The 25,583-nt window shown below is 41.6% G+C and overlaps 1 protein-coding gene across 1 annotated transcript in view; it reads right to left on the bottom strand.

Annotated features, from left to right (window-relative positions):
- The window catches only part of LOC144699829 (E3 ubiquitin-protein ligase rnf213-alpha-like), a 158,955-nt gene that overhangs the window by 71,281 nt on the left and 62,091 nt on the right, over positions 1-25,583 (bottom strand). The window contains exons 23-39 of the mRNA XM_078571116.1: positions 25,252-25,410; positions 23,000-23,577; positions 22,176-22,335; positions 21,822-22,039; positions 21,532-21,678; positions 18,690-18,848; positions 15,308-16,745; positions 14,737-14,921; positions 13,684-13,839; positions 9,368-12,904; positions 8,506-8,642; positions 8,175-8,273; positions 6,880-7,001; positions 6,114-6,236; positions 2,418-2,473; positions 1,061-1,214; positions 63-198 (exon numbers count right to left, since the gene is read on the bottom strand). Coding sequence (XP_078427242.1) covers positions 63-198; positions 1,061-1,214; positions 2,418-2,473; positions 6,114-6,236; positions 6,880-7,001; positions 8,175-8,273; positions 8,506-8,642; positions 9,368-12,904; positions 13,684-13,839; positions 14,737-14,921; positions 15,308-16,745; positions 18,690-18,848; positions 21,532-21,678; positions 21,822-22,039; positions 22,176-22,335; positions 23,000-23,577; positions 25,252-25,410 — 7,564 coding nt within the window. The remainder of the gene's footprint in view (positions 1-62; positions 199-1,060; positions 1,215-2,417; positions 2,474-6,113; positions 6,237-6,879; positions 7,002-8,174; positions 8,274-8,505; positions 8,643-9,367; positions 12,905-13,683; positions 13,840-14,736; positions 14,922-15,307; positions 16,746-18,689; positions 18,849-21,531; positions 21,679-21,821; positions 22,040-22,175; positions 22,336-22,999; positions 23,578-25,251; positions 25,411-25,583) is intronic.

Raw genomic sequence — 25,583 nt, 5'->3', positions numbered from 1 at the left:
CCCTCTATATCTAGAGTAATAGGTCCATCTGCATATGCATCCAGCACAGCTTGCAAAGTTACCTGAATGTGCCGCCCTCCTGGAGAGCACCAATTTTCTTGGCCTCATTACACATCCACTCTTTTGGATTTGGTGATATCTCCTCCTGTTCCTGCAGCTGCAGCATCAGCCTCTCCTTCACCGTTCTCAAAAACTGTGCTGTAAAAACACATGCAGACCATTATTGCAGTGTTTTAATATAAACAAATAAAAGCAAAGTACTGTTATGGACAATGATCAGTCACATTGCAACAACACTTTAAAACTGTCCGATGCAGTAATACCTACCACAGCCAAACTCTGGTCAATCCCATTGTATTAGTACATGTTAAACAAAGACCAACACGTGACCTTATTGGTAAACAATGACACACAAAATAATAGTGTCAACTGAAGATTTCTTATCAATTAAATAAATAGTAAATTTTAAGGCCCAGCCTGTGAAATGCCTCGCGATGTTTCATTATGTTAAAGGTGCTATACAAAGATAACTTGTTGCTGAGTTACACATTCCTCTCCTATGGGAGCTTCCCGAATTTAATCAGTGACCAAAGTGGGGTTATAAAGATATTCTTTGCCTGGGCTGGGGTTAAAAACCGCTCACAGGGTTCAAAGGCTGACTTTTTGCAACTAATTGCAGAGTGACATTCCAACCTGATATGGACACCAACCTTTCACTTTATTGATTATTCTGTGCCCTTCATCCCTTGCTGATCTCTATAAATGGTCACAATCTTAACTGATTAAGATTGCGACTTAGCATTCTTCCCTTAAGAGATATTTTTCAACGCCTATTGCAAGGCATTAATTAATGACGCATTCATGCCTTGTTATTATGATGCAAATGCAACTTCAATTGAGTCAGAGCTGGGTTTTTCATGACAGGGAAACTTTGCACTCCAAGTTTCATGATGGAGTGAAGCTGAAGCTGCTAGGTAACAATGCTAAACTTACAGCAGGAATTTGCTTTATCAAAATGTAAACATTTTCTATAATACAGTATCCAGGCTCTGGTGCTCACCCTCACATTTCCCTTCTTCTCTCAGGAGATCCAGGAGGATCTGGACACGTTCAGTATTTCGACTGGATCCATCTTTCCCATCACATATGTTACTGATGGCACTCTGTATGCAGCTTTGTAACAGGAATGTCGTGTTGAGAATGCTCGGCCTTGACTGTTCATAAATAATGACAAAAAAATAAATCCCAGAAGGAGCTGAGAAGAACTTGTATTTCTTTAGGCTTTTCACATCCTCTGGATCCCCAATGTGCTTTACAGCAAGTCAAGTACTTTTCAAACTGGAGTCATGGTTGCAATGTAGTGAAACACAGCAGCCAATTTACGCACAGTGGGATCACACAAACAACAATGAGATCTGACCAGATAATTTGTTTTAGTGATGTTGTTTGAAGGATAAGTATTGGCCAGGACATCAGGATACTTTCCCCACTTGTCTTTGAGTGCTACTATTGGATTGCTTATATCCCCAGAGGCATTGGTTTAACACCTCATTTGAAAGACAGCATCTCTGACAAAGCAGCACTCCTTCACTGCTGCACTGAGGTGTCAGCCTGGATTGGGTGCTCAAGTATCTGAAGTGGGACTTGAACCAAGAACTTTCTGACCCAGAAGTGGGTATACTACAGCTGAATCACATCTGACACGATGAGCGTGGACCACTTGTGTGAGGGCGTGAGCTCTGTTGATGGCTGCACCTTAGATGGGAGGGAATCAAGGATGCAGTGTTCACAGAGTCCAAGCCGGTTAGTTAAGTTGAAACCAAGCACAGAGCTTTTCTTTATTAAGAGAGTTTATTGAAATTTGTTCAGTCTTACAGCTCTCTCCCACACTCCCAGTGTCCCAGCTACCTCCTATTTATATGTGCTCAAAGTACTTAATTAAACAGTGCCCTTCACCTGTGTACCCTAACAATATAATTAACATACCTTTAACATGCAATACGGTGTAGCTGTTCCTTTGATCTGTTGGCACCAAGAAATTAAACAAACCCAAAAGGACAAGACTCTTTGGGAACCAAAACCAGAGCACAGGGTTTAAGGAAGATGTTAAGATAAACTAGGGGGGCTGCTTCTCAGTGTTAGAGGGACAGTGCAATGTTGAGAAACTGGAGCAATTTGGGAGAATTTTTCAGTACCTGATTTTAGGCAAGTGGTGATAGCTATCTCCTAAGTGCCCTAAATGATTTGTTAAATTATAATCTTACGTGAAACATTCGTTGACAATAAATACTTCTGTCAAATAAAGCACCTTATCACTGACTGTAAACATTCTCCCTCTTAATACACTTTTTAGTTCATGATGGCGAAGAAAACAATATTTGTAGTGCAAAGGTTTATTAAATAAAAATAATTTGTACCATAAGCTTTTTGGCTTGTTGATCATCTTCTGGAACAGTGTTCGGACCATTAATTTCTAAAGTAAAAAGACAGCAGAGTTTTGTGAATGCCAGAAACTACAGAATTTACAACATCCCACAGTCATACTCTCAGATAGGATCAGAAAAATTTCTGATCATTCTATATTTAACTAAGACATAGGGGATGAAGGTTTGATGCCTACTAAGGTTCTACCCTGAACTCGGGGATTAATTTGAACTATTACACTTCTGATACTCGCCACCAGAGGCCACTAATACACTTTTTCCATCCTGTCATTATCTGTGGGTTCAGCACTAAACATTGCAACACTTTATTACAACAATTTTAATATATATAGCACCTTTAGCATTGATGAATAAATTAGCTCTAAAGTAGATGAATAAGTTAGCTCCCTGGACAAAAAAGATAATATTTACAGTATATAAAGTATATGGTAGACCCATTGTTTCAGCCTGTTCCTGCCCCACTGAACTTATTTCTTCCTATCTTGACTTTATTTTTTCTCTTCTTGTCCAGTCTCTTCCCACCCACATTCATGATTCTTCTGATGCCTAAGTCATTTCAACAATTTCCAGTTTCCCAGCCCCAACTGCCTCCTTTTCACTATGGGTGTCCAAACTCTCTATAGCTCCATCCCCCACCAGCACGGTCTGAGAACTCTCCGCTTCTTCCTTGAACAGAGGCCCAAACAATCCCCATACATCACCACCATCCTCCACCTGTTCTGAGCCTGTTCTCCACAGGAAATGACCTTTCTTCCATCATAATGTCAGAAGTGGGGATATTCGCTGATGATTGCACAATGTTCAGCACCATTAGCAACTCCGCAAATGCTGGAGCACACCATGTCTAAATGCAGCAAAACCTGGATAATACCCAGGCTTGGGCCGACAAGTGGGAAGTAACATTCATGCCACACAAGTGCCAGGCAATGACCGTCTCCAACAAGAGAGGATCTAACCACAATCCCTTGACATTCAATAGCATTACCATCGCTGAATCCCTCATTATCAACATCCTGGGGGTTACCATTGACCTAAAACTGAACTGGACTAGCCATATAAACACTGTGGCTACAAGTGCAGGTCAGAGGCTAGGAATCCTACAGTGAATAACTCACCTCCTGACTCCCCAAAGCCTGTCTGCCATCTACAAGGCACAAGTCAAGAGTGTGATGGAGTATTGTCCACTTGCCTGGACGAATGCAGCTAAAAAAACACTCAAAAAGCTTGACACCATCCAGGACAAAGCAGCCCGCTTGTGTGGCACCCCATCCACAAACATTCGTTCCCTCCACCACCAACACACAATGGCAGCAGTGTGTATCATCTACAAGATGCACTGCAGAAACTCAACAAGGCTCCTTAGACAGCACCTTCCAAACCCACGACCGCTACCATCCAGAACAAGGGCAGCAGACACATGGGAACACCACGACCTGGAAAACCCCTTCATGCCTGACTTGGAAATTTATCACCATTCCTTCACTGTTGCTGGGTCAAAATCCTGGAACTCCCTCCCTAACCGCACTGTGGGTGTACCCACACCACATGGACTGCAGCGGTTCAAGAAGGCAGCTCACTACCACCTTCTCAAGAGCAACTAGGGATATGCAATAAATGCTGGCCCAGCCAGCGATGCCCACATCCCGTAAATGAATAAAAGAAATTGAACGAGTTTACCTCACTTCCTCCAAATAAAAGGTGTGACTATCGGTACCCGTATGGGCCCTGGTTATTTCTGGCTTTTTGTGGCCATGTGGAACATTTCTATTTCCAGTTCTACTCAAGGCCCCTCCCACAACTCTTTTCCCAGTACATCGATGGCTATATTGGTGCCGCTTCCTGCTCTCACCTGGAACTGGAAAAATTCATCAATTTTGCTTCCAAAATACGTCCTTCTCTCACCATGGTCCATCTCTGATACTCCACTTCTCTTCCAATCCTTGACTTCTCCTTATCCATTTCAGGGCATAGACTGATGACTAATATTCATTACAAACCCACTGACTTCCAAAGCAATCTCGAATGCTCTACCTTACACATTGCCTCCTATAAGGGCTCCATTCCATTCTCCCAGTTCCTCCGTTGCATCTGTTCCGATGATGCTACCTTCCACAGCAGTGCTTCTGACAAGTCTTCCCTTTCCCTCAACCAAGGATTACCCCCCACTGTGATTGACAGGGCCCTCAACTGTGTCCAACCCATTTCCCGCGCCTCTGCCCTCATGCCTTCCCCTCCATCCCAGAGCCATGGTAGGGTTCCCCTTGTCCTCACTTTCCACCCACTAGCCTCCACATTCAAAGGATTATCCTCTATCATTTCTGCTACCACCAAACACACCTTCTCTTCCCTTCTCCTCCCCTGTCATAATTCCAAAGGGATTGTTCCCTCTGTGACACCCTAGTCCACTCCTCTATTATCCCCAACACCTCATCTCGTTCCCATGGCACCTTCCCATGCAAACACAGGAGGTGTAAAGCCTGCCCTTTTACCTCCTCTCTCCCCACTGTCCACCACCCCTAATACTCCTTCCAGGCAAACAGTGATTTACTTGTACTTCTTTCAATTTAGTTCACTACATTTGCTGCCCACAATGTGGTCTCCTCTACACTGGGAAGAGTAAACGCAGACTGGATGGCCGCTCAGCGGAACACCTCTGCTCAGTCTGCAAGCGTGACTCCGACCCTCCAAATGTTTTAATTCTCCACCTTGCTCTCATGCTCACATTTCTGTCCTCGCCCTGCTTCAATGTCCCAGTGAAGCCCAAGGCAAACGGGAAGAACAACACCTCATTTTCCGATTAGGCCCTTTACAGCCTTCTGGACTTAACACTGAGTTCAACAACTTCACACCGTGAACTCTGTCCTCCATTTTGATTACATTTTTTGCCAAGTGCCAGGCTGCATCTTGCTTTCATGTTTATGCTTCCACACGTAGCTGTCCTTTATTTCGCCATTAACACTTACTCTGGACCAACGCTTTGTTTCTTCGCTGCAATCATTACCACTCCCTTTGCCTCTTGTTCCATGACACCTTTCTCATTTAACCTCTCTCGCCCTCTAATCTATCCCTGACATTTCTGTTCTACCTGGCCCTCAACAGCATAAAACCCACATTTCTACCTCTCTTCAGTACAAAAGAAGAGTCACATTGGGCTTGAAATGTTAACCCCCCAGCTGCCAGACTTGCTGAGTTTTTCCAGCACTTTCTGTTTTTATTTAATATTTATAGGTCTCGTTAACTAATATAATCTATGAATTAACATCATAGTATGTTACATGTCTATCACTGTAACTTAGCTGCGCTTTCCATACAGTCTAATAGGAAGTCTAGGCCTTGCTGTCCTTTAAATCTGCTGCACATCTTTACGATATGCAATATGCTTTCAAGGCGAATGATTGCCTAGATAGGTCTTACCTCAGTATCCCAATTTCTCTTTTAAAGCTTTATGCACTCAGTACTTTTTAAAAATTCTTCCTGCACTGAAGATAACAAAAGCCCACGATTACACTTCAAAACAACAAAACACACAGAGAGGGTCTCAGGCATTTGCACATTGCTTCAGCTTTACTCTGAGCTCATCAACATGTTACTGCTTTGTAACACGCTCCTCAGTGCACACTCAATGCAGGAAGCAGAATGTAATTCACACTGACATAAGCGATAAATTACCTCCTTGTACACCCAAAGCCTTAGCAAACAGTTCACTGATAGTCGTGTTATAGAATGCAGATATATCCGATGCCATCTCCTCTGATTCAGTCACATCATCAATGTGGACAGACAGCCACTGACCTGCACAGTAATCAAGACACAGTCAAGATTGAACAGTATTGCAACAACACTAAATGTAATTTTTAAAATTCTCTTTGCAGACGCTGAGTGCCCTGCTAGTTATTTCCAGCGATTTTGTTCAGAGACCAGAGATTCTCGTGGTACATCAGCCCATACTTGACGCTTGCTACTTAATGGCATTGTGCCTCTCCTCCAGTAGCACCTTTGCTCCACTACTCAAAGTTGCAAGTATTTCTGTCTCTCATCAGTCAGTTCCTACACTCATACTGCAACAACTTAAAATTGGTCGCGACTTTAGGACTTGTGTGTAAAGATTGAATGTTGCTTCTACAGTGGAGCCAGAGGAGACATTATCTCATGCACCAAATTATTACACTCTGGAATGCGCTGCCTGAAAGGAATTGGATAAATACTTGAAAAGGGAAAAATTGAAGGGCTGTGGGGAAAGAGCAGGGGAGTGGGACTAATCGGATAGCTTTGTCAAAGAGCTGGCACACACATGATGCGCTCAACAGCCTCCTTCCATGTTGTATCATTCTCAGTTCTCTGTCTAAAATACAATACAGAAATCCTTCCAGTTCACACCAGACAGTGCCATTATTGCCCAGAGGCAAAACAGTGCCTTCTTTTCTGTTGGACACACCTCCTTGAAATCCAATATATTTCGATCCGCCGGCAATTCTAGAGAGCTTGGTGATAAAATACACGTAACAATTTGACTTTGCTGTGGAGTTCATCAGATTCATTTCGTTCATTGTGCAGTATCTGGAAAGAAACATAGAAAATCTTAACTTCAAATTTCAGATAGGAAATCATATCATACAGCACCCAGCTGTGAGGCACAAGCCACTCCTACAGTTCAAAGTTGTATAATTCAAATTATCTGATGGCTGCCAAACAATATTGTAATGCTGGGCGTGCTGATGATGAAACAGCGCATCCCCTGGCAGTAATTCTCCATCCATTAAACATGAATAATTAGAAATCGGTGGGCTAGGATTGTATTATTTACTAAATGCTCCCCTGGATTGCATCAGGAAAAGACAACTCTGACCCTATTCATGCCTAAATCTCCACATCACTGTGTCAATTACATTGCTTGATTCAAATTAGTGGATAATTCAAAGTTCTTATTGTAAAAAATGAAGTCAGCTTTTCAGGAGTAGACTGCATTAAGGGCAAAAATAAAAATCATAGCAGAGAACTTCCTCCAGAAATGATTCTCAAGAAATGAGCAACTTTGAGATTGCCGGTAGCATCCACCTCAATATCTGATATTTTCTAACTGGAGCCACTGACGCAAGTGTGAATGGGACTGGTTGCTTAACGATGCACAAGGGCTAAATTTATATTAATGCAAACCAAAGTTCCAACATTTCTAAACATAACCATCTTTCGCTACTCAAATCAACCAACTTCCTAAAAATCTTGACAAGTAAAATATTAGAAATTAGTTTCAGCACAGAATCAGGCCATTCGGACCAACATGCTGTTGTTTATGCTGCACACATGTCTCCTATCACCCATCTTTACTAACGCCATCAATATATCCTTCTATTCCTTTTGACCTCGTGTGGTTATCTAGCTTCCATTTCAATGCACTTATGCTATTCATCTCAACTAGTCCTTTTGATTGATGAGAATTTCACATTCTAACCACTCTTTTGGTAGAGTTGGATTTATTAATGACTATCTTTTACATTTGGCCCCTAGTTCTGGTCTCGCACGCAAGTGAAACATCTCTTCTACATCGACCCCATCAAACCCTTTCATAATATTAAAGACTTCCATCAGGTCAACCCTTTTCTAGAGAAAAGAGCCCCAGCCTGTTAAATCTTTCTTGACAGTACAGCCGCTCAGTTTTGGATCCAGCCAAACCAGGACTCCTTGTGTAGCACCTTGTTATTCCTGCTTGATTTTAAAACCATTTGTACTTACTTGGCAGAAGCAATCAGTTCTGAACTCAGAGAGGATTCCTCGGTATCCATCTGTATCAGCAACACCCGGACTTCAGTTTTTGAGTTTTGAAACGATTCTCTGCGAGTATAAGACACATAAGCATTTGACCAAAAAAGCGAAATTAAGGTATTAATTCTGGATTACACAGATATTCCACATTTTCTGAAATTGCATAGGGTCAATTCCCCCTCCACCCCCCACCACAATTCTTGGACATGTTAATTAAAATAATACGAGATTTGATTGTATCTTTACTTTGTTGAAAATTGCCACCGTGGTTAATGATTGCAGCAAACTCAGGAGTACAGACCTGATTTTTTTGCAGAATGAATATTCCGTATCGAACTGGTGCAGGAACAGAAGCAGAAATTTTCCCACATTGTTACCAAGCTCCTTGGCCATTACCTTGATGTCTGATTTGGTAAGCAGCCTCGAAAATGTTGTTACCTGGAACAGCAGTACTTTAGTTAGCATGACGGTTGGTAAGTCAATGCTGCATTCTCCTCTTAAAATGAACAACCTTCAGCTTGATTTCAATCCATTTGCTCTGCCCATGCTGTGGCTGATTCATCTGTGAAGACTGGACTCAATTTGAACCGGGAAGGGCATGACTATGGAGCCAGGAAACTAACTGACTTTTTTTGCCTTTATTCTTTCATGGGATCATGGGCAGCATTTATTGCCCATCCCTCATTGCCCTTGAACTCAGTGGCTTGCTTGGCAATTTCAGAGGGCAGTTAAGAGTCAACCACATTGCTGTGGGTCTGGAGTCACATAGGCCGGACTGGGTAAGCACGGCAGATTTCCTTTCCTAAAAGGGCATTAGGGAACCAGATAGATTTTTACAACCATCAAGAATAGCTTCATGGTCACCATTACTGAGGCTAGCTTTATATTCCAGATTTATTAACTGAATAAAAATTCCATCAGCTGCAAAGGGTGCACAAACTGCAGATATAAATCAAATGCAAATGATTTGGATGCGTTCTGCCCAGCCTTTTAAAGCAGTCGCATTTCAACATCGAAATGTAAACAAAAATCTAAAATTTCTGAAAGCATTTATGAATGGTAACTGAGATCCCATAATCTGATTTCACATTTTTACACAGAGTAATCTCCAAACTGGAGTCAATATTGAAATTCCTTCAATGTACAAATTTCAACATTATTACCTCAACAAAATTGTGCCGTCGCGTCTCTGCGTTTCCAAGGTGCTGGTGAATATAATCACTCAGTGACCTATGGCGTTGTTGAACAAAATATTCTTCCCACTGCTCCTTGACTTCGTGACCCCCGAGTTTTGAGTGTTTTAAACGGACCACAGCATCTGGAGTCACACAGTTGAGAAGTCGGTGTTTCGCTGATTTTAGTATAGTTCGAGGGTCTTCAAAGGTACCTTCACTTTTCAGGTTTGCAGTGTCCAGGACTTGCAGTAATACACTTGCACATGCATCAGCGTGGAATCCAATGATCACCTCTGAAGGGTTTAACATCAATCCACCTTGCGCTCCATCACGACTCATTTTCACTGACACAAACTCCTTGACCCATAGCTCCAATTGTTTGGTGATGCTTTGCTGCTGGAGATTAAGCACAGTGCTCATGTCTAGGCTGTGCTTTTCAAGTCTATTGATCAAGGGAATGGGAAACTGTTTATAGACGACATCCTTGTCTTCAACAACAATCAGCCGAAACTTTCTATCCACTCTGCATTTGACACGATGTGTTCCTAAACCCAGATCCACATATTGGTATTCTCCAAGGTTCACGTAGTACTGGTTTAAAGCATCATAAAGGCTTTCGTACAGGTTCTTCAAATTCAGAAGTATCACCGTTCTCCCAGTCTCCATGCAGGTCTTCACTCGATTTACATTTCTACAAATTTGGGTGTATTCCTGATCTTTTGGGAAACTGGACCCAAATATAATCTCCGGCTTGTCATCCAGATCTTGGAAAACATGCTGCAGTACAATCTGAAGGGCAACGTAGTTCTTGGTGAGGAGCAGCAGGTAGCGACACTCTCCATCACTGGAATCTGCTTTGATATTTTTCTTCACCATCTCCAGTGTGCTTGTTTGAGGAACAGAGTCCAAAGTAGGGAGGAAAATTTCAAGTGGATTAAACTCATCTTTACCACTGAAATTCCGTAAAATGGTGTCGGCTAGTTGTTCCTCCGTTGGTTCACACTTTGTCTTCTTAGCTATAATAAAGACCATCTTTACAAGACTGTAGTAGTCGCGAAGTCCAAAAAACTGTCCATTTTGATTTCCACATATTTCTAAATATGCCTGGGCAAAGATGGGAAAGAGATGCTGCACCTTCTGTAGCAAAACATGGTTGGATGAACATATTCCTTTGGCCGTGTCAATGAGCTCTTTCTCACATGGATCCAATCGGGAAACAAAAATCCCACGGTTCATTTTGGCAGGATCCAAGGCCCAGTTGGAAATTCCAATGAAGCCTACTTTCTTGTGGGGGAGTGGATTGTCATCGTCAACACAACCATCTTCCAGCAACGGGTGAAGAGTTTTCAGTGGCATCTGTGGAGAGTCTTCAGCCAAGCCAATTTCATCTAGGACCACCACGGAAACATATTCATCCAGGTTTTTGCCCTGCTGAAAACGTGCGCATTGTTTGAAGGTGGTGATGATCCCCTCCGGTGTTGAATGGGGGCTGCATTGAAAGGACACCATGTGGACTTGTTTCAGCTTTTTGAATAGGTCACAGTGAGCAGATTGTCCCTGCATGGCGTCCAGCACAACCGTTTTTGCCAAGGATTTTGAACTGCCAGGCTTTCCAACGAGGAACAGTGGGATCCTCAGCTCAATGCAAATGACCATTAAGAAAACGTTCTCTTTTAAAGCCTCATTTTTTGCTATTGTTTCTCTTGTTTTTATATTTCCCATGAAAATATCGTGACAGCGGACAATCTGAGCCTGAATTTCATTGGGCGAATCATAAGGTTCAGGGAAAAATCTGCATATGGTTTCTAAATATGCTTCCTTGCACAATAGTGAGGGATAGTAACAGACCCCTAGTGCTGATATCAGAGCCTGTAAGATATTTGTATTTGGGTTTGGGTAGTTAAATAGGTTTTCTCTATGACAAAAAAACCACACCAAAACCTTCATGCTTCGTTCTACATCTCGTAAGCTCACAAAGCTGCACTCATCTTTCTTTTGCCTCATAAATTGCTGTGAGACTGTTAGGACCTTGATTATGGTTTTAGTATGCAGAAAAGGAAGTTTGTGGCTCTGGATATATCTTTGCACAATCTGGCTAGTGTAAGCCTTTTCAGCTTTGTCACTCAGCTGACCAAAGTCCCACACCAATGGAATCATGCTTGGTGGCAATGGCTGCACCCTATAAACCAGCTGCCTCAAAGGCACTTTTCCCAGTTTGTCTTCAGTCTCCTCTGCTTTAACTCGGTATCCCAACCCAGCCATTTCCAGACGTTGGATCATATCTTCAGAATGCTTTCTGTAAGGGTTGCAGGCTGCAATTATTTTTAAACCAGTGTTGCATTTCATTGCTTTACCTTGAACTGTTTTATCACAGAGAACTTCTTTAATGGCATGGATAGCTTCTGTGGTGTTGGCTTCATCAAAGAAGAGGACCGTCTCCAAGCCATACCTGTGCTTGTTCTTAATGGCAAGCTTCTCCGCCTCTCTAATTTTTGCATAGATTGTCGCTGCTGTTGTGCCTCCATGGACCTTAACTAGTTTCATAGTTTCTGTATTATGCTTTCCTTTCTGTAAGTCGCAAAGAAACTTAATCAGTCTTGTTTTTCCACAGCCAGTCTCCCCCATGATGATGACAGGAATTTCACACCTAAAGCGCATGTGGATGGCGAGCATTTTCATCATGTTGTCTGCAGTTAGTTCATAGGTATTATCCGGATCTGTTGCTTTTTCCACACCAAGTACCCGGCTGAGCTTTTGGATTTTCTCTTCTCTGGTAAGACCATCAACATCCTCGTTGAATCTTATTCGCTGCATGCCGAGCCCACTTTCAAGTTGCGAAGACATGATGCTTCCTCTCAGTACCTCACCAGTGTGTTGATCCACGGCATCAAATCCCATTCTATTATTTCTTCTCAAATGAAAACCAAGAAAAGTCATGGAAAATGTGTCTGCATTGAAAAATATGTATGGATGAGGGTGAGTTTCCCATCTTTTCCGTATTATATACGGAAGTAGATCTTCATCTGCTTGGGGGCCTGAGAAAGCCGGGCTTTCATCTGAAATATTCATGGATGGTGTTGCAAAGTCTTGAGCCATGAGAATCATGAACTCAACAATGAAGTTTTTAAAGCCGATCAGGGTATCCCCAACAAACGAAGGGTTGCAAAACATGGATCGCTCACAGTTTTTCAACTGAAGGTTCAGAAACCAAGAAAAGTTTCTCAACTCTGCCCAGGAAGGATCCCTTAGTCCACAGTATTGGAGTAGTAAAGTTAGACATTCAGCAGGATTTCCTTCAACACTATGCTTTCTATACATTAATTGATCAATGTTTTTCTTTACACTGAACTGACGGAGATATTGGTAGGGTCTCTGAATGGCTTCACTGACGAACTCCTCCTCATCCATTAACGGGTCTAAAATATTAAGGACAGTGCCTTCACGCTTTTTTAATTCAAACTGACGAACTTCTCTTGGTGTTCTGCAGTGAATTGTTGGTAGGATACCCAGAAGTCCCACATTTACCTACAAGCAAAAAAAGATTGGAAAGAAGAAGTTTAATCTAAGGTGCGTATTTCTCTTCCTTACACAAAAAGAAAGCTTTATTATTTGTTAGTATAGACAAAACAACAATCACAGAAATGGGTGAATAGGACATACTTCGATTCCATAATTGTGACAGGTTAACTTGCTGAGAATTTCGGAGAGAAGATAACAATTTTATGAAGTAGGGGATCTCCCATAACACTGAAAATTACTAAATAGTGACCTATATATTGAAACCATTGCTGTTGGCCTTAAGTGATAGGAATAAATATTATGCTATTAATTTATAACCATATTTTATGAGAAATTATTATTCAGTTCACTCAGCTTGTGATTACATTTTTTTTGCTGATATTAATCTGATCTTTTTATTGGCTTGTCTGGGTGAGTGTCTCATCAATTCAGGTACAATTACTGTTTAATTTGAAAATGTTTGCTTTAATGGCAAACCTCCAGCCAAAAGACATCAGGTGAACAGAGAATTAAGTATTGCTACAGAAAACATTTAAAGATTGTCCTGTTTCACTTTAAATTATGTTTTAAAGATGGAGCTTTCCATTGGCATAGCTCACATGAGTACTTAACACACTCACATTACATTTGTGTGTGTTTTTAGATAAGTATAAACCCATTTAAAGAGACTTTGTATAAAGTGCACACTGAGGATATAATTTGTGTGTGTCAAACCTTAAAAGATACCACAAGGTGTAAATTTTAACCGCAAAATATTGCTTTGAAAATACTGTAGTCTAAACAACCTGCTGAGTTTGTGGTTTATAAAGGAATTCATTGGCATCCAGATGTTCCACAATGTACAGATCAGCTGTGCTGCGTTTCCAGATTCTTCCCTGACTGTTCTTCAGGAATCCTAATATTAGGATCTTGAAAAGGAATTCTTCCAATCTTTTCCGTACCTTAGATAAAGAAAACAACCATAGAGATTAACCTAAACACTGACGCAAATCAATGTTCAGTTCCAAATAAGAACATCTTCATATTTTGAAAGAACAACTGGATCTTGGCAAAAATTTGATGCTTTTCAGAAAAGCAACAGTGTGCAATGATGATGCTATTTAAAACACTCCATGCATAGAGGCTCTGTCATCCTCCATCTTTGATCATTTGAAGAAAATTGGAATTGGCGAACCATCAAGAATCCCCAGATGTTGGTCTTACACAAATGGCTCCTCACTACTCTAAGCACAGTAGACAAGTCCAACTTTCTTGGAGTGGATACATGTCAGACAGGAGGAGTGGATCTATATCAGACAGGAGGAGATTGCTATCGATGAGCTATATATAAAGAATCTCACACAAGGCTTTGTCTCATGAAAATTCAATTAAGAGGGCAGAGGTTAGAAAGCAGGTGATAGTGTTGCAAGAGGAATGATCCACAGATCGCTGAGCTAAAAAAAAATCTGCAGAACATGTACAAATTACATGACATTTACAGGGAGAAGATTAACTACTGAAAATAGACCTTATTGTCTACAGGAACATGACCCCGATTTTAACTGACCTCACCATGGTGGAAATTGAGTGGAGGGGGTGCAGTTAAAAGAACGCACCTCAGTTACCCCCTCCAAACCTACTTCCTTTCTCCTGGGTCCTGAAGTTAAGATGCTCTTTTGAGTAGGTGAATAGGACTTACACAGGAACAAAGTGGGTCCCACTTACTATTCGAGTTAGGCTGGGGCTCTGCGTTTCTAGTTTTGATGGGGTGTCTCCTCACTGTCCCGCACTTCTCCACACCCTCCCTTCTCCACACCCTCCCATTAACGTCAGGGCCATGAGCTTTGATGATGACTTACAGGTGCTGCATCAATATGGAATATCACTGGCCATCGAAAATCACACGAAAGGTCGTGCAACATTTGAACTATCCGGTTTTCATCGATCACAGGCTCAATTAATCGGATTCTCTTCAGAGCATTGTTGATTCCAGGATAGCGCTGTAACAGTTTTTCATGCAATCGGTCAATGTAGAGGGACTTTCCTGTGGAGAAGCAAATCTCAGAATTATCAGACAGCTGGAATTTGGACATTGAGTTCTGACTGATCTGAAATTCTGTTTGACAGTAGAAGATTATTAATCCAATGCCATGGCAACCCATGCATGACGTTTCTTAGTGTTGGTTTAGAGAAATATAAGTTGATTAGCATTAAGATGTACGGTGGGGAATGAGTTGGAAATGTACTCCCAATTTGTTTTTTACCAATTATTAAGTCTCCCTCATTCTTCTGCACCAAATCATAGACTTTCCCATGTTGTCCCCCTTCTCTCTCTGTCTCGCCACTCCCACAAATGTTGGGTGTGCTTCTAAATCCCGAATATTATAAGAGTGCAAAGATAAGGTAAGAAGTACAGATTTTGGTACCTACCCACTCCAGGTCTTTTGGACGATACGATTCTGACAGAAAGTCGGTCATGGAATAGCTGGGCTGCAGACGTCTGGCTCGCAGAGACAGTGAAATGATATACCAGGTACTGCTGAACGGCATCTGTTTTAACACTCAGCCCTGCAGGTATTTTGTAATGACTAAGATAGGATGGGATGTAGCAGTGCTGGCGTTTAGCATCGCAGATTACAACAAACTGATAAACTGGATTGCAATGACGCATCAATTCCTCAAATAACTCTCCAAATCTAACACTCGTTTCATAACTTAGGCAGTCAGCATGAATTAACGTATAGATTTTCTGTTCATGAGATCCTCTGCTCAAGGCCCTTCGCAAGAACACTTCTACTTCTTCATAAGTTGTTTCCTCGGAGCAAAGAAGCACTTCATCATAGGTTGGCAGAGGCTGCCTTTGATTTTGCATGTAGACACATAAAGCAGCCCTAAAGATCTCGGGCTGTGCACAGACTATGAGATTCGGTCTTCCATGATACAGAGAGGGAGGAAGCTGCCTTCTTACTTTTGTCTCATTCGTACCCGAGAGGCGGCTAAGTAGCTTGCCAAAAACTAATATATCTAAGTGGTCAATTAAGAAAGCGGCCATGTTTTTCATAAATTTGTTCCAAAGTAGTGCAATCTCCTCAGAAAGACTTGCATTTTCCATTTGGGGAGATATTTCTAATACACCAGCATCATGCATTTCCTCACATATTGATTCTGCAGGCTCAATCTGTTGGAATTGGGCAAATTCTGAGTATTGAAGTTCAGCAGGCTCAACAGCCTTGCGCTTTGTTAATTCATTATCATGCTTCTCGTAATGCCTCTGAGTAGGTTTCTGAACATAAACTCTTTCTGTACTGTACTGAAATGAACTTGTATTTGGCAGATCAAATTCTATCAAATCTACATCAATCTCTTCAATCTCACTTTCACTCTCCCCAGCTTTCAACTCAAAGACATCTGTCTCCTCATCTACAGAAATCTCAGGCAACTTAATTAACTGAGGCATCGCACTTCTGACGTCCTTCGCAGTGCAGTCAGTTTTAATGAATGATAACATTGTCATCACTTGCTTACACAAAGGCTTCCCGGCAGCAAAGCGTCCCAGTTCTGAACACAGATACACTATCTGTTCTGCGGTATAGTAATTCAGATAGTAGAACTTTTCTCGGCTCTTCTCAATAAACTCACACCACCCCTGAAGGCATTCCTCCAGTGCTCTGCACAATACTTGCAGTTGGTCTGAGAGATCGCCACCTACTTTCAGGCATCCAATGCCTCTCACATTAAAGTCCATCTTTATGCAGACATCACTCTCTTTACTGCAGAACACATGTGCCTTCCAGTTTCTGTAAAGCATGTTTCCAGATGAGTACAATTCAATAAATGCCTTTCCAAGCCTTTGGACACTGTTAAAATCCTGTCAAAAATAAAATGTGTTCAAGAATATAAATATTTAATAAGGTGCCTTAGCTGAAATTGCAGTAGACAATTTCGGGGCTTAGGTTATTTAAATGCTGAGCTAGAAGTGCAATAAAGAAGTAATCGCTATTTAAATGCTATACAAATTTATAATCATGATTGGTGTTCTAACCTGAAGTTACATTGATAGAAGTATTGCTGATAACTGAAGAAGCTGTTTAAACAAAGACAGTTCACACACTAAAAGTGTCTTGCCATCAGTTTCCTTTGAAATATCAAATGACCGTCAACAAATTTTTTTGTACTCCCTTTTTGATGTCAATGTCTGCAAATGTTATATTCAAAATATTTGACTGCTGATAACATGAACAGTAAACAAGCTTAATTCAGTTACAATGCCAGTCAGTGTGAAGGAGCAGCATTTCTACACTAAGTTAATCTGATCATTGAGGCAGATCAGCACTCTGGGCAGAATTTAGCTCCCCCTCCCCACCACAAACCAAACCACTGGCGAAGTGGGATGGGAGGTGGAAGGAGCCATATAACTGGGTGGGGAGGCGCGGGATGCAGAGTCCATCGCCTTCCTGATTTCCCCTGATTAAGTCAAGCATAGGATAGGTAAAGGTTGGCCTTCCCACCCAGAGGCCAATTAATGCCCTTGTGGTCAATTAAGGAGCATTTAAGGACTTCATCCCCTTGATTGGTATTTATCAGCTGTTTTTTGGGGGGGAGGAGGTAGAGAGGTGGGGCCATATGCCACATGGGATAGATATACCCTGGTGGCCTCCCTGCAGGCTTGGGGGTCAGGGTCTCTTGCTCGGGCACACTGTGCACCATAGTGGGCCCTGCCTGTAGCAAGATTCACCCCACTGAAAGAAACCACCCATCCCCATGCCCTTCACAATGACCCCTTCCAGCTTCCTCCTCTCACCAGGGCCTGCCTGACTGACCCCAGTGATGTCCCACTTAGCTTATTAGCGGGGCCTCCATTGATGGCTGCTCCCAGGCCGAGTGCAGTCGCAGTAGTGACTCCTACTTCAGGTGATGCTGCTGAGACTGAAGAGCTCTTGCAGGCAAGATCTTCATCTTTTAGAGCTGGGAAAAGTTTCACAGCAGGAAGTTAACTGGCTTTTTTTTCCTTTATTCTTTCATAGGATGTGGGTGTCTCAGGAAAGGCCAGCATTTGTTGCCCATTCTTAAATGCCCTTGAACTGAGTGGCTTGCTAGGCCATTTCAGAGGGCAGTTAAGAGCCACCACATTGCTGTGGGTCTGGAGTCACATGTAGGCCAGACCAGGTAAGGGTGGCAGATTTCCTTCCCAAAAAGGACATTAGTGAACCAGATGGGTTTTCACAGCAATTGATAATAGTTTCATGGTGCAACTGAATTCAACTTTTACCAGCTGCTGTGTTATGATTCGAACCCATGTCCCCGGGATTACTTATCCAGTAACAGTACCACTACGCCACCATCTCCCCCTAAATCCTGTTAGGGCTCCTGGAAATGACCACAGCAGGCTTTCTGGCAGGTGGATGGAGCCACTGCTGCAGCAATTAAATTCAGCTCTGAGTTAATGAGTGTAGGGGCTTATTGGCTTGGTCCTGCCCCATGGTACACTAGATTACTTGGATGTACTGAATACAGGTAAACAGAAAATTTGAGTCAATTCTCAAATGGACGAGTGCACAGCTGATCTCCCTAAATTCACTGCATCCAGCTGACCCATCCTGCCCAGGGAGAAGAATAAGAGAATCTCTTTAAATAGACAGACAGAAGTTGCTTTGAGCTTTGTTTCCCCTCACTTGGTCCAACAAAATAAGCTGAAGTTTTGAATTATTGAGCAGAAGTAAATTGTCTTTATCTAACTAACATATTTTTCGGTTTGATTTCAAGATCGAAGACCTGCTCTTTTGCAAGATGCTTTTATTTAATGCTTTATTACCTCCATGTATCTGGCAACTTCCTTTTTTCCACATTCTCTTTTTCCCGACATCAGCATTAATTTGTTCTGCAATTCCCTCAGCTCCGTCAGTGTGTATTTCTTCCTTTCATTAGTGCTCTCATCATAAAGACTCAGCTGAAGGACATTTTCTAGTGACAACTAAACAAGGTTATAAATAAATTCAGATAAAAAAAAACAGAAGCACAGCTTCTACTGAACATTGCAAGACACGTACAATTCACAGCAAATTTTGGTTTTATGTTAAGAGTAGTATTGTGTACACCTTATTAAAGTATTTTTTTCTGCATAATTAGAAGCCTCTTGGCATAGAGGTGTAGTGGTTGATACTTTCTATTCATATCATCGTCACTCTAAGTAACAGAGTCTTGTACAATGCAACATGTATCTTTGTCCCTTGCACCTATTGTGCACATTCTTCAGTTTGAGGTAATCTGTTTTAATCACTTAGGGTGGTGATATGAGATCAGAATGTGAACCAACATCATTTCCCCATGAGCGGCTTAGGCTAGGGATTCTATCAATGAAAACAGTGCGAACAGAAAGCAGAAGATTCAGACAAATGAGATAAAATAGAGGTAAAATGAGAAAATGCTGGAGAAACTCAGCAGGTCTGGTAGCACGTGGAGAGAGAGACAGAGATAACTTGTTTTTTCATTCATTAACAGGATGTGGGCATTGCTGGCTAGGCTAACATTTTATTGCCCATCCCTAATTGCCCTTGAGAAGGTGGTGGTGAGCTGCATTCTTGAACCACTGCAGGTCATGTGGTGTAGGTACACCCACAGTGCTGTTAGGAAGGGAGTTCCAGGATTTGGACCTAGTGACAGTGGAGGAACGGCGATATATTTCCAAGTCAGGGTGGTGAGTGACTTGGAGGGGACCTTCTAGGCAGTGGTGTTCCCATGTATCTGCTGCCCTTTCCTTCTAGATGGTAGTGGTCATGGGTTTGGAAGGTGTTGTTGAAGTGCCTTGGTGAATTCCTGCAGTGCATCTTTTGGTTGGTACACACTGCTGCTACTGTACGTTGGTGGTGGAGGGAGTGAATGTTTGTGGATCGGGTGCCAATCAAGCGGACTGCTTTGTCCTGGACTGCGTCAAGTTTCTTGAGTGTTGTGGGAGCTGCACTCATCCAGGCAAGTGGAGAGTATTCCTGACTGCCTTGTAAATGGTGGACAGGCTTTGGGGAGTCATGACTTGAGTTACTCGTTGCACGATTTCTAACCTCTGACCTGCTCTTGTAGCCACAGTATTTATATGGCTAGTCCAGTTCAGTTTCTAGTCAATGTTAACCCCCAAGATGTTGATAGAGGAGATTCAGTGATGGCAATGCCATTGAATGTCAAGGGACGATGGTTGGATTCTATCTCGTTGGAGATGGTCATTGCCTGACACTTGTGTGGTGTGAATGTTACTTGCCACTTGTCAGCCCAAGCCTGGGTATTGTCCAGGTCTTGCTGCATTTGGACATGGACTGCTTCAGTATCTGAGGAGTCATGAATGGTGCTGAACATTGTGCAATCATCAGCGAATATCCCCACTTCTGACCTAATGATGGAAGGTCATTGATGAAGCAGCTGAAGATGGTTAGGCCGAGGACACTGCCCTGAGGAACTCCTGCAGTGGCATCCTGGAGCTGAGATTATTGACCTCCAACAATCACAACCATCCTCCTTCGTGCTAGGTATGACTCCAACTAGTGAAAAGTTTTCCCCCTGATTCCCATTGACTCCAGTTTGGCTAGGGCTCCTTGATACCACACTTGGTCAAATGCTGCCTTGATGTCAAGGGCAGTCACTCTCACCTTACCTCGGGAGTTCAGCTCTTTTGTCCATGTTTGCAATGAGGTCAGGAGCCGAGTGGCCCTGGTGGAACCTAAATTGGGCATCAGTGAGCAGGTTGCTGCTAAGCAAGTGTCGCTTGATAGCACTGTTGATGACCCCTTCCATTACTTTACTGTCTACTGCCCTTGTCCTCCTAGATGATAACAGTCGTGGGTGTGGAAGGTCCAATATGACTCTTCTGGTCCAACTCCTGTTCTATCGTTATTTCAGGGTCAAACTAGTAATTGATGGGAACCAGGATGGAATGGGTTAGCACACTGCCTTTTCACCATTAAGTGAACACAGGATAGAAATTTCCTTTTCTCCTCTACAATATAGAGGGGTTTTGAGCGGAATGTCAGTAGTGTCACCGCATAGTCTCAACTGTATACCAATCCACAGCACAAGCTGTGCTAAATCATGTTGAATTACCCACAGAGAGAGAGGCTATGAGATAATTTGCCATTTTCAGTGCTGCTGGTGCAGAACTTTGTACGGTGAGAGTCCATACTAGGAATTTGAGTGTGCAACATTTACCTCTGTATGATAACCAATGTGAGAAATGGAAGAAATTCACACAGGTTCAAAAATGTTTGATCTTATAAGTTCAGAGCTAAAACACACTGTTGGGGCATGCTAGGAAGTTCCCCTCCAAGCCACTCACCATCCTGACTTGGAAATACATCGCCATTCCTTCACTGTCGCTGGAACTCCCTCCCTAACAGCACTGTGGGTGTACCTACACCACACAGACTGCAGCGGTTCAAGAAGGCAGCTCACCACCACCTTCTCAAGGGCAATTAGGGATGGGCAATAAAAGCTGGCCTAGCCAGCGACGCCCACATCCCATAAATGAATAAAAAGAACAGATCACCTAACCCACCTCACCCAGTCATCACCCGAAGACCACCTAACCCAATCTCACCCTACCACTGTTGATACCTTACCACAGCTTCCCCTTACACTTTGGTTTGACTAACCATCTGTTCAAATGCAAGTACCTTTTCTTCATGTAGTTGTCCAATGTTGCCCACCCTATAAACTCCTTTGTGATTGATGGCTGCCGCTAGAGACAGGGAGGACGTCTCCACAGATCCATGACTTTCCTTCAGGGTCTTCAGCCATTCCAAATAACGAGCTGAATCTCTCTAAAGAAATAAAGACATTAAAACTGGGAGCCAACAGCTTCACTCGTTTTGGTCAGTTTCAGAATCGCAGCATCAAACTGAAGTAATTTTGCTGAATTTCAATGGCCACATGGGTCAGAACTAAAACATTTTAAGCTATTCACCAGTTTTTCCAGAAGTTTTGGATCACTTTTCAGTGCCTTCTGGATTTTTTCTACAGAAGTCTTCAACCCTTCAAAATCTGTGCTCTGTGGCAGTTCGTAAATGAAGGGAGAATAACCCATCACAGCGTCGTGGAAGCAGGCGACACGATCAATTTCCATGTCATTTTCTCCAGCTGATATGGACGCCAGGTCCACAAACACTTTTACTTCCCTTAAGTCTGAGTAACAGAGAAAGACACAAAAAAAAGGGCAACAATAAATTAGAGCTGGCAAAAATGTTTTAAAGTTCTATCCATAGTGGCAAAAGGATCCCAGAATGAAATACAAAGATCACATAATGATATTTCTACTTACTTGTCAAAGCTCCTTTCACCCAGTTCACAAATGGCTGCTTTCGAACAAATTCCTCTAAGCACTTTATGCATTCTGGAGTCATTTTCGCCAAGAGTGTTTTGGTCCGAATTAAGTCTTTGTCAACGTAATCTAGAGAACGTTTTTTGAAAGAGTGTTCATTCTGAATAAAAAAGAAAAAAAATCTGACACTGGCTGAAAGGTGCAGAGTTTCAGGATAAAATGACACTGGCAAATTTTACCCTTGATCTAACTGTGTGATCAATACTGAATCGTCCATGTGAATTGCTACAATTGTAAAAGGTAACATGCTGCTTACGGATGATAATTCGCTTTACTTTACTATCAGTAAATTATCAACAGTTCTTTTTATTTTCTTCTGGCAAGTGAGGAATTGCATTTGGCGTATCCTAAGTTATCGATCCAAGGCAGACCCTACAGCCATCTAACCTCAGCATTTGATTGCATCTGAAATGATTCCAGAATTTTCACCTCCATTCTGCTCTCTGGAAGTTATTGCTACTGCTGTTTACATTTAATCCTTCTCCAGCTATTGCGTTTCAGCCATGATAATGTGGTGAATCCCATCAACATTTGTAAAATTCAGAGATATCATGCAAATTCACCAATTATCATTAACTCAAGAAACACCAGAGAACATCAACCCCAAGCCAAAAGCCAACACTAACAGCCAGCACTAATATAAAAGTAACGAAACCAAAAGCCAGTCCAATATTTATCCTATTTTGGAAATAAAGGTCTAAAATGTCAATTTACCAGTAATCACGTGAGAATAAAGTTACTCGTTTACAAGCTAATACACTTACTATCTTTGTTAAGTTCTGAATTCTTCTGAAGTCTCCCTGCAGGTTTAACTCCTTCACTATGTCTTGAATTACTCGTGCAGAATCAACAGCTAAGTGAAGTTCAAAATACTGTTTGATCTGATCAAGCCTTTGCAGAGGCAAATCTTTTCCTTTTACCACTTGAAACATGTTGGATAACTCCTTCCTTATTTCATCGGGCTGCTCTCGGAGATCGAAAAACATCCTGTCAACCTCCTGGAACGTTATGGTGCCCTGGTCAGTTTTGTGGATCAGTTCTGTGTAGTCAGTCCAACAACAGCGCCAGATGCTAGTACATAGGTCATCCAAAGTATAATCTTCATAGCTGAATTCTTCTGTGGCTTGCAGCCAACAGTTTAGAAGAACGCTGCTATCTCTGAGCTTATGCATTGTCAATGCCATCGTTGTAACAGCACTGTCCAGATTAAAATATTTAACACAGCAAGCAGGCTGAATTTTAGATTCTTCATCTCTCCAGGGCTTTGTTTTGATGAGCTCTTCAAGTCTCATGGATTGGATATTGGCCTTGCACTTTTCTTCAAGGTAAGTTATGTCAGTGACTGCAAAGCAAGCAGGCACAGGTATTTCTTAAAAAGCATCAGTTATGCATAGGTTTGAAGAACATTGCAATATTTAAATTCAACAAATTAAGACTTTAAATTTCAGTTCAGAGAATAAAATTGGGAACTTTAAATCAGTATCTACAATTGATGAGCAGATCTTCAAACAGATACTTATAGAAAGAATTATGTGCAGTTTTCAATCCAATAATTATTAACAGTGGGGAGGATACAGCCATAAAACTAAAACTACCTTATGAAACATTTTAACAAAAATGTTAATTACTTAAATTAAAGAGCATTTCAATTTCCAGTATTGCTGTGTTTGTGGTTTTTAAACTTTGAGTCCCTGTGCTGAATTATGGCTGATGTATTGTTTTAAAACTTGTTGATAGTCAGTCCTTTCAAATACCAAGATATTGAGTCAGTTAACCAGGACATATTGAGGCCGTGGCACAAGTCTTCCTGAGAAAAATTCTGACCCATTAACTTAACAGCTTGAGGGAAAATAACAGCCCCAATTGTTAGTGAACATAGGACAACCAATCTTAGTTGATATAAATATTGTCATTTGACCATTTGAACCAAAGTAATTCAACAGTTTCTATTTCATCTTATGAAGCTCTGATGAATAATTATTGTTTTAATTAGAACGTGAGCCAAAGTTAGATGAATTCCTTTCAAAGAAAACTTACATTTTTTCAATGGGATATGCACTCAGGAACTTAATTATGATAGAAAAATAACAATGATTACAATATTTAATTTTACTTCATAGAATACTGATGATAGGAGTTAAAGAGTAGAATTGGAGTTCTTGAGGTATTTGCACAAATAATAATCACATTCTCAACTAGAATTATAGAAGAATGATACACCGCAGAAGGAGGCCATTCAGCCCATTACAGCTGTGCTGGAATAAGTCTTCTAAAAAGTCATAAAAGAACAGAAGTATTTGACCTCCACTGTGATCATTTCTCAAGGTAAAATTTTAGGCACAGTAAATATGCCAATATTTGGGGAGATGGCAGTGAAATAGTAATGTCACTGGACTAGAAATCCAGAGGTCCAAGCTAATGCTCTGGGGACCATGGGTTCAAATCCCACCACAGCAGTTGGTGCAATTTGAATTCAACTCACAAATCTGGAATTCAAAACTAGTCTTAGTAATGGTGATCATGAAACTATCGTCGATTGCCATAAAAACCCATCCCGTTCACTAGTGCCTTTAGGGAAGGAAATCTGCCATCCTTACCTGGACTGGCCTACATGTGACTCCAGACCCTCAGTAACTACCCTGTGAAATGGTGTGGCAAGGCACTGAATTCAAAGGCAATTAGGGATGGGCAATAAATGCTGGCCTTGTCAATGTTGCTTATGTGCCATGAAAGAATAAAAAAAGTCTTAATCAACTCAAAGCAACGTGTGTTTATATTACAGTACGTAGAATATAAGCAGGTATTATCGTGAGCAGCAGTGAAGATTATTTAATCACTGGAAATTATTCCCATACAAATTTAGGTCAATTATTTTTTTGTTTGAAAAATTCATGTAACATTGACTAAATAAACAATTACTGAGGGTTCATGTGATCTGTACTCTCTCTTTTGTCAATCAGCCATGCAAGTAACACGTGCACCATCTTCAGAAAGGGAAGTTTGATGAATACTGTACCTGTAATAGTTTCATGAGCTTTATTAATCATATTTATTAATGTTCCAATGGATTTTTTCTCACTCAGAAAGGCCTCAAGTTCTTCTCCTCTCTTTGACACCAGTTTTCCAGCATCAACTTGAAAGAACCTCTTGTTCTGATGTTCTGGGAGTTTCTGTCCTGTAAATGAAGTACACACCTTCAGTTTATCACTGCAACAGTATTCAGGCTGAGACGAGGCACTTTGCTGCATCAATAGCCAATACACGCAGTGTTGCTGATGATGCAGCAGAGGGGAGGTGGTGGTGGAGTGATATTGTCACTGAGCTAATAATCCAGGGACCCAGAGTGAT

This window comes from Cetorhinus maximus, chromosome 24, assembly GCF_964194155.1.
Source record: "Cetorhinus maximus chromosome 24, sCetMax3.hap1.1, whole genome shotgun sequence".
Taxonomy (NCBI): domain Eukaryota; kingdom Metazoa; phylum Chordata; class Chondrichthyes; order Lamniformes; family Cetorhinidae; genus Cetorhinus; species Cetorhinus maximus.
This window is presented reverse-complemented; position numbering and strand designations above follow the sequence as displayed.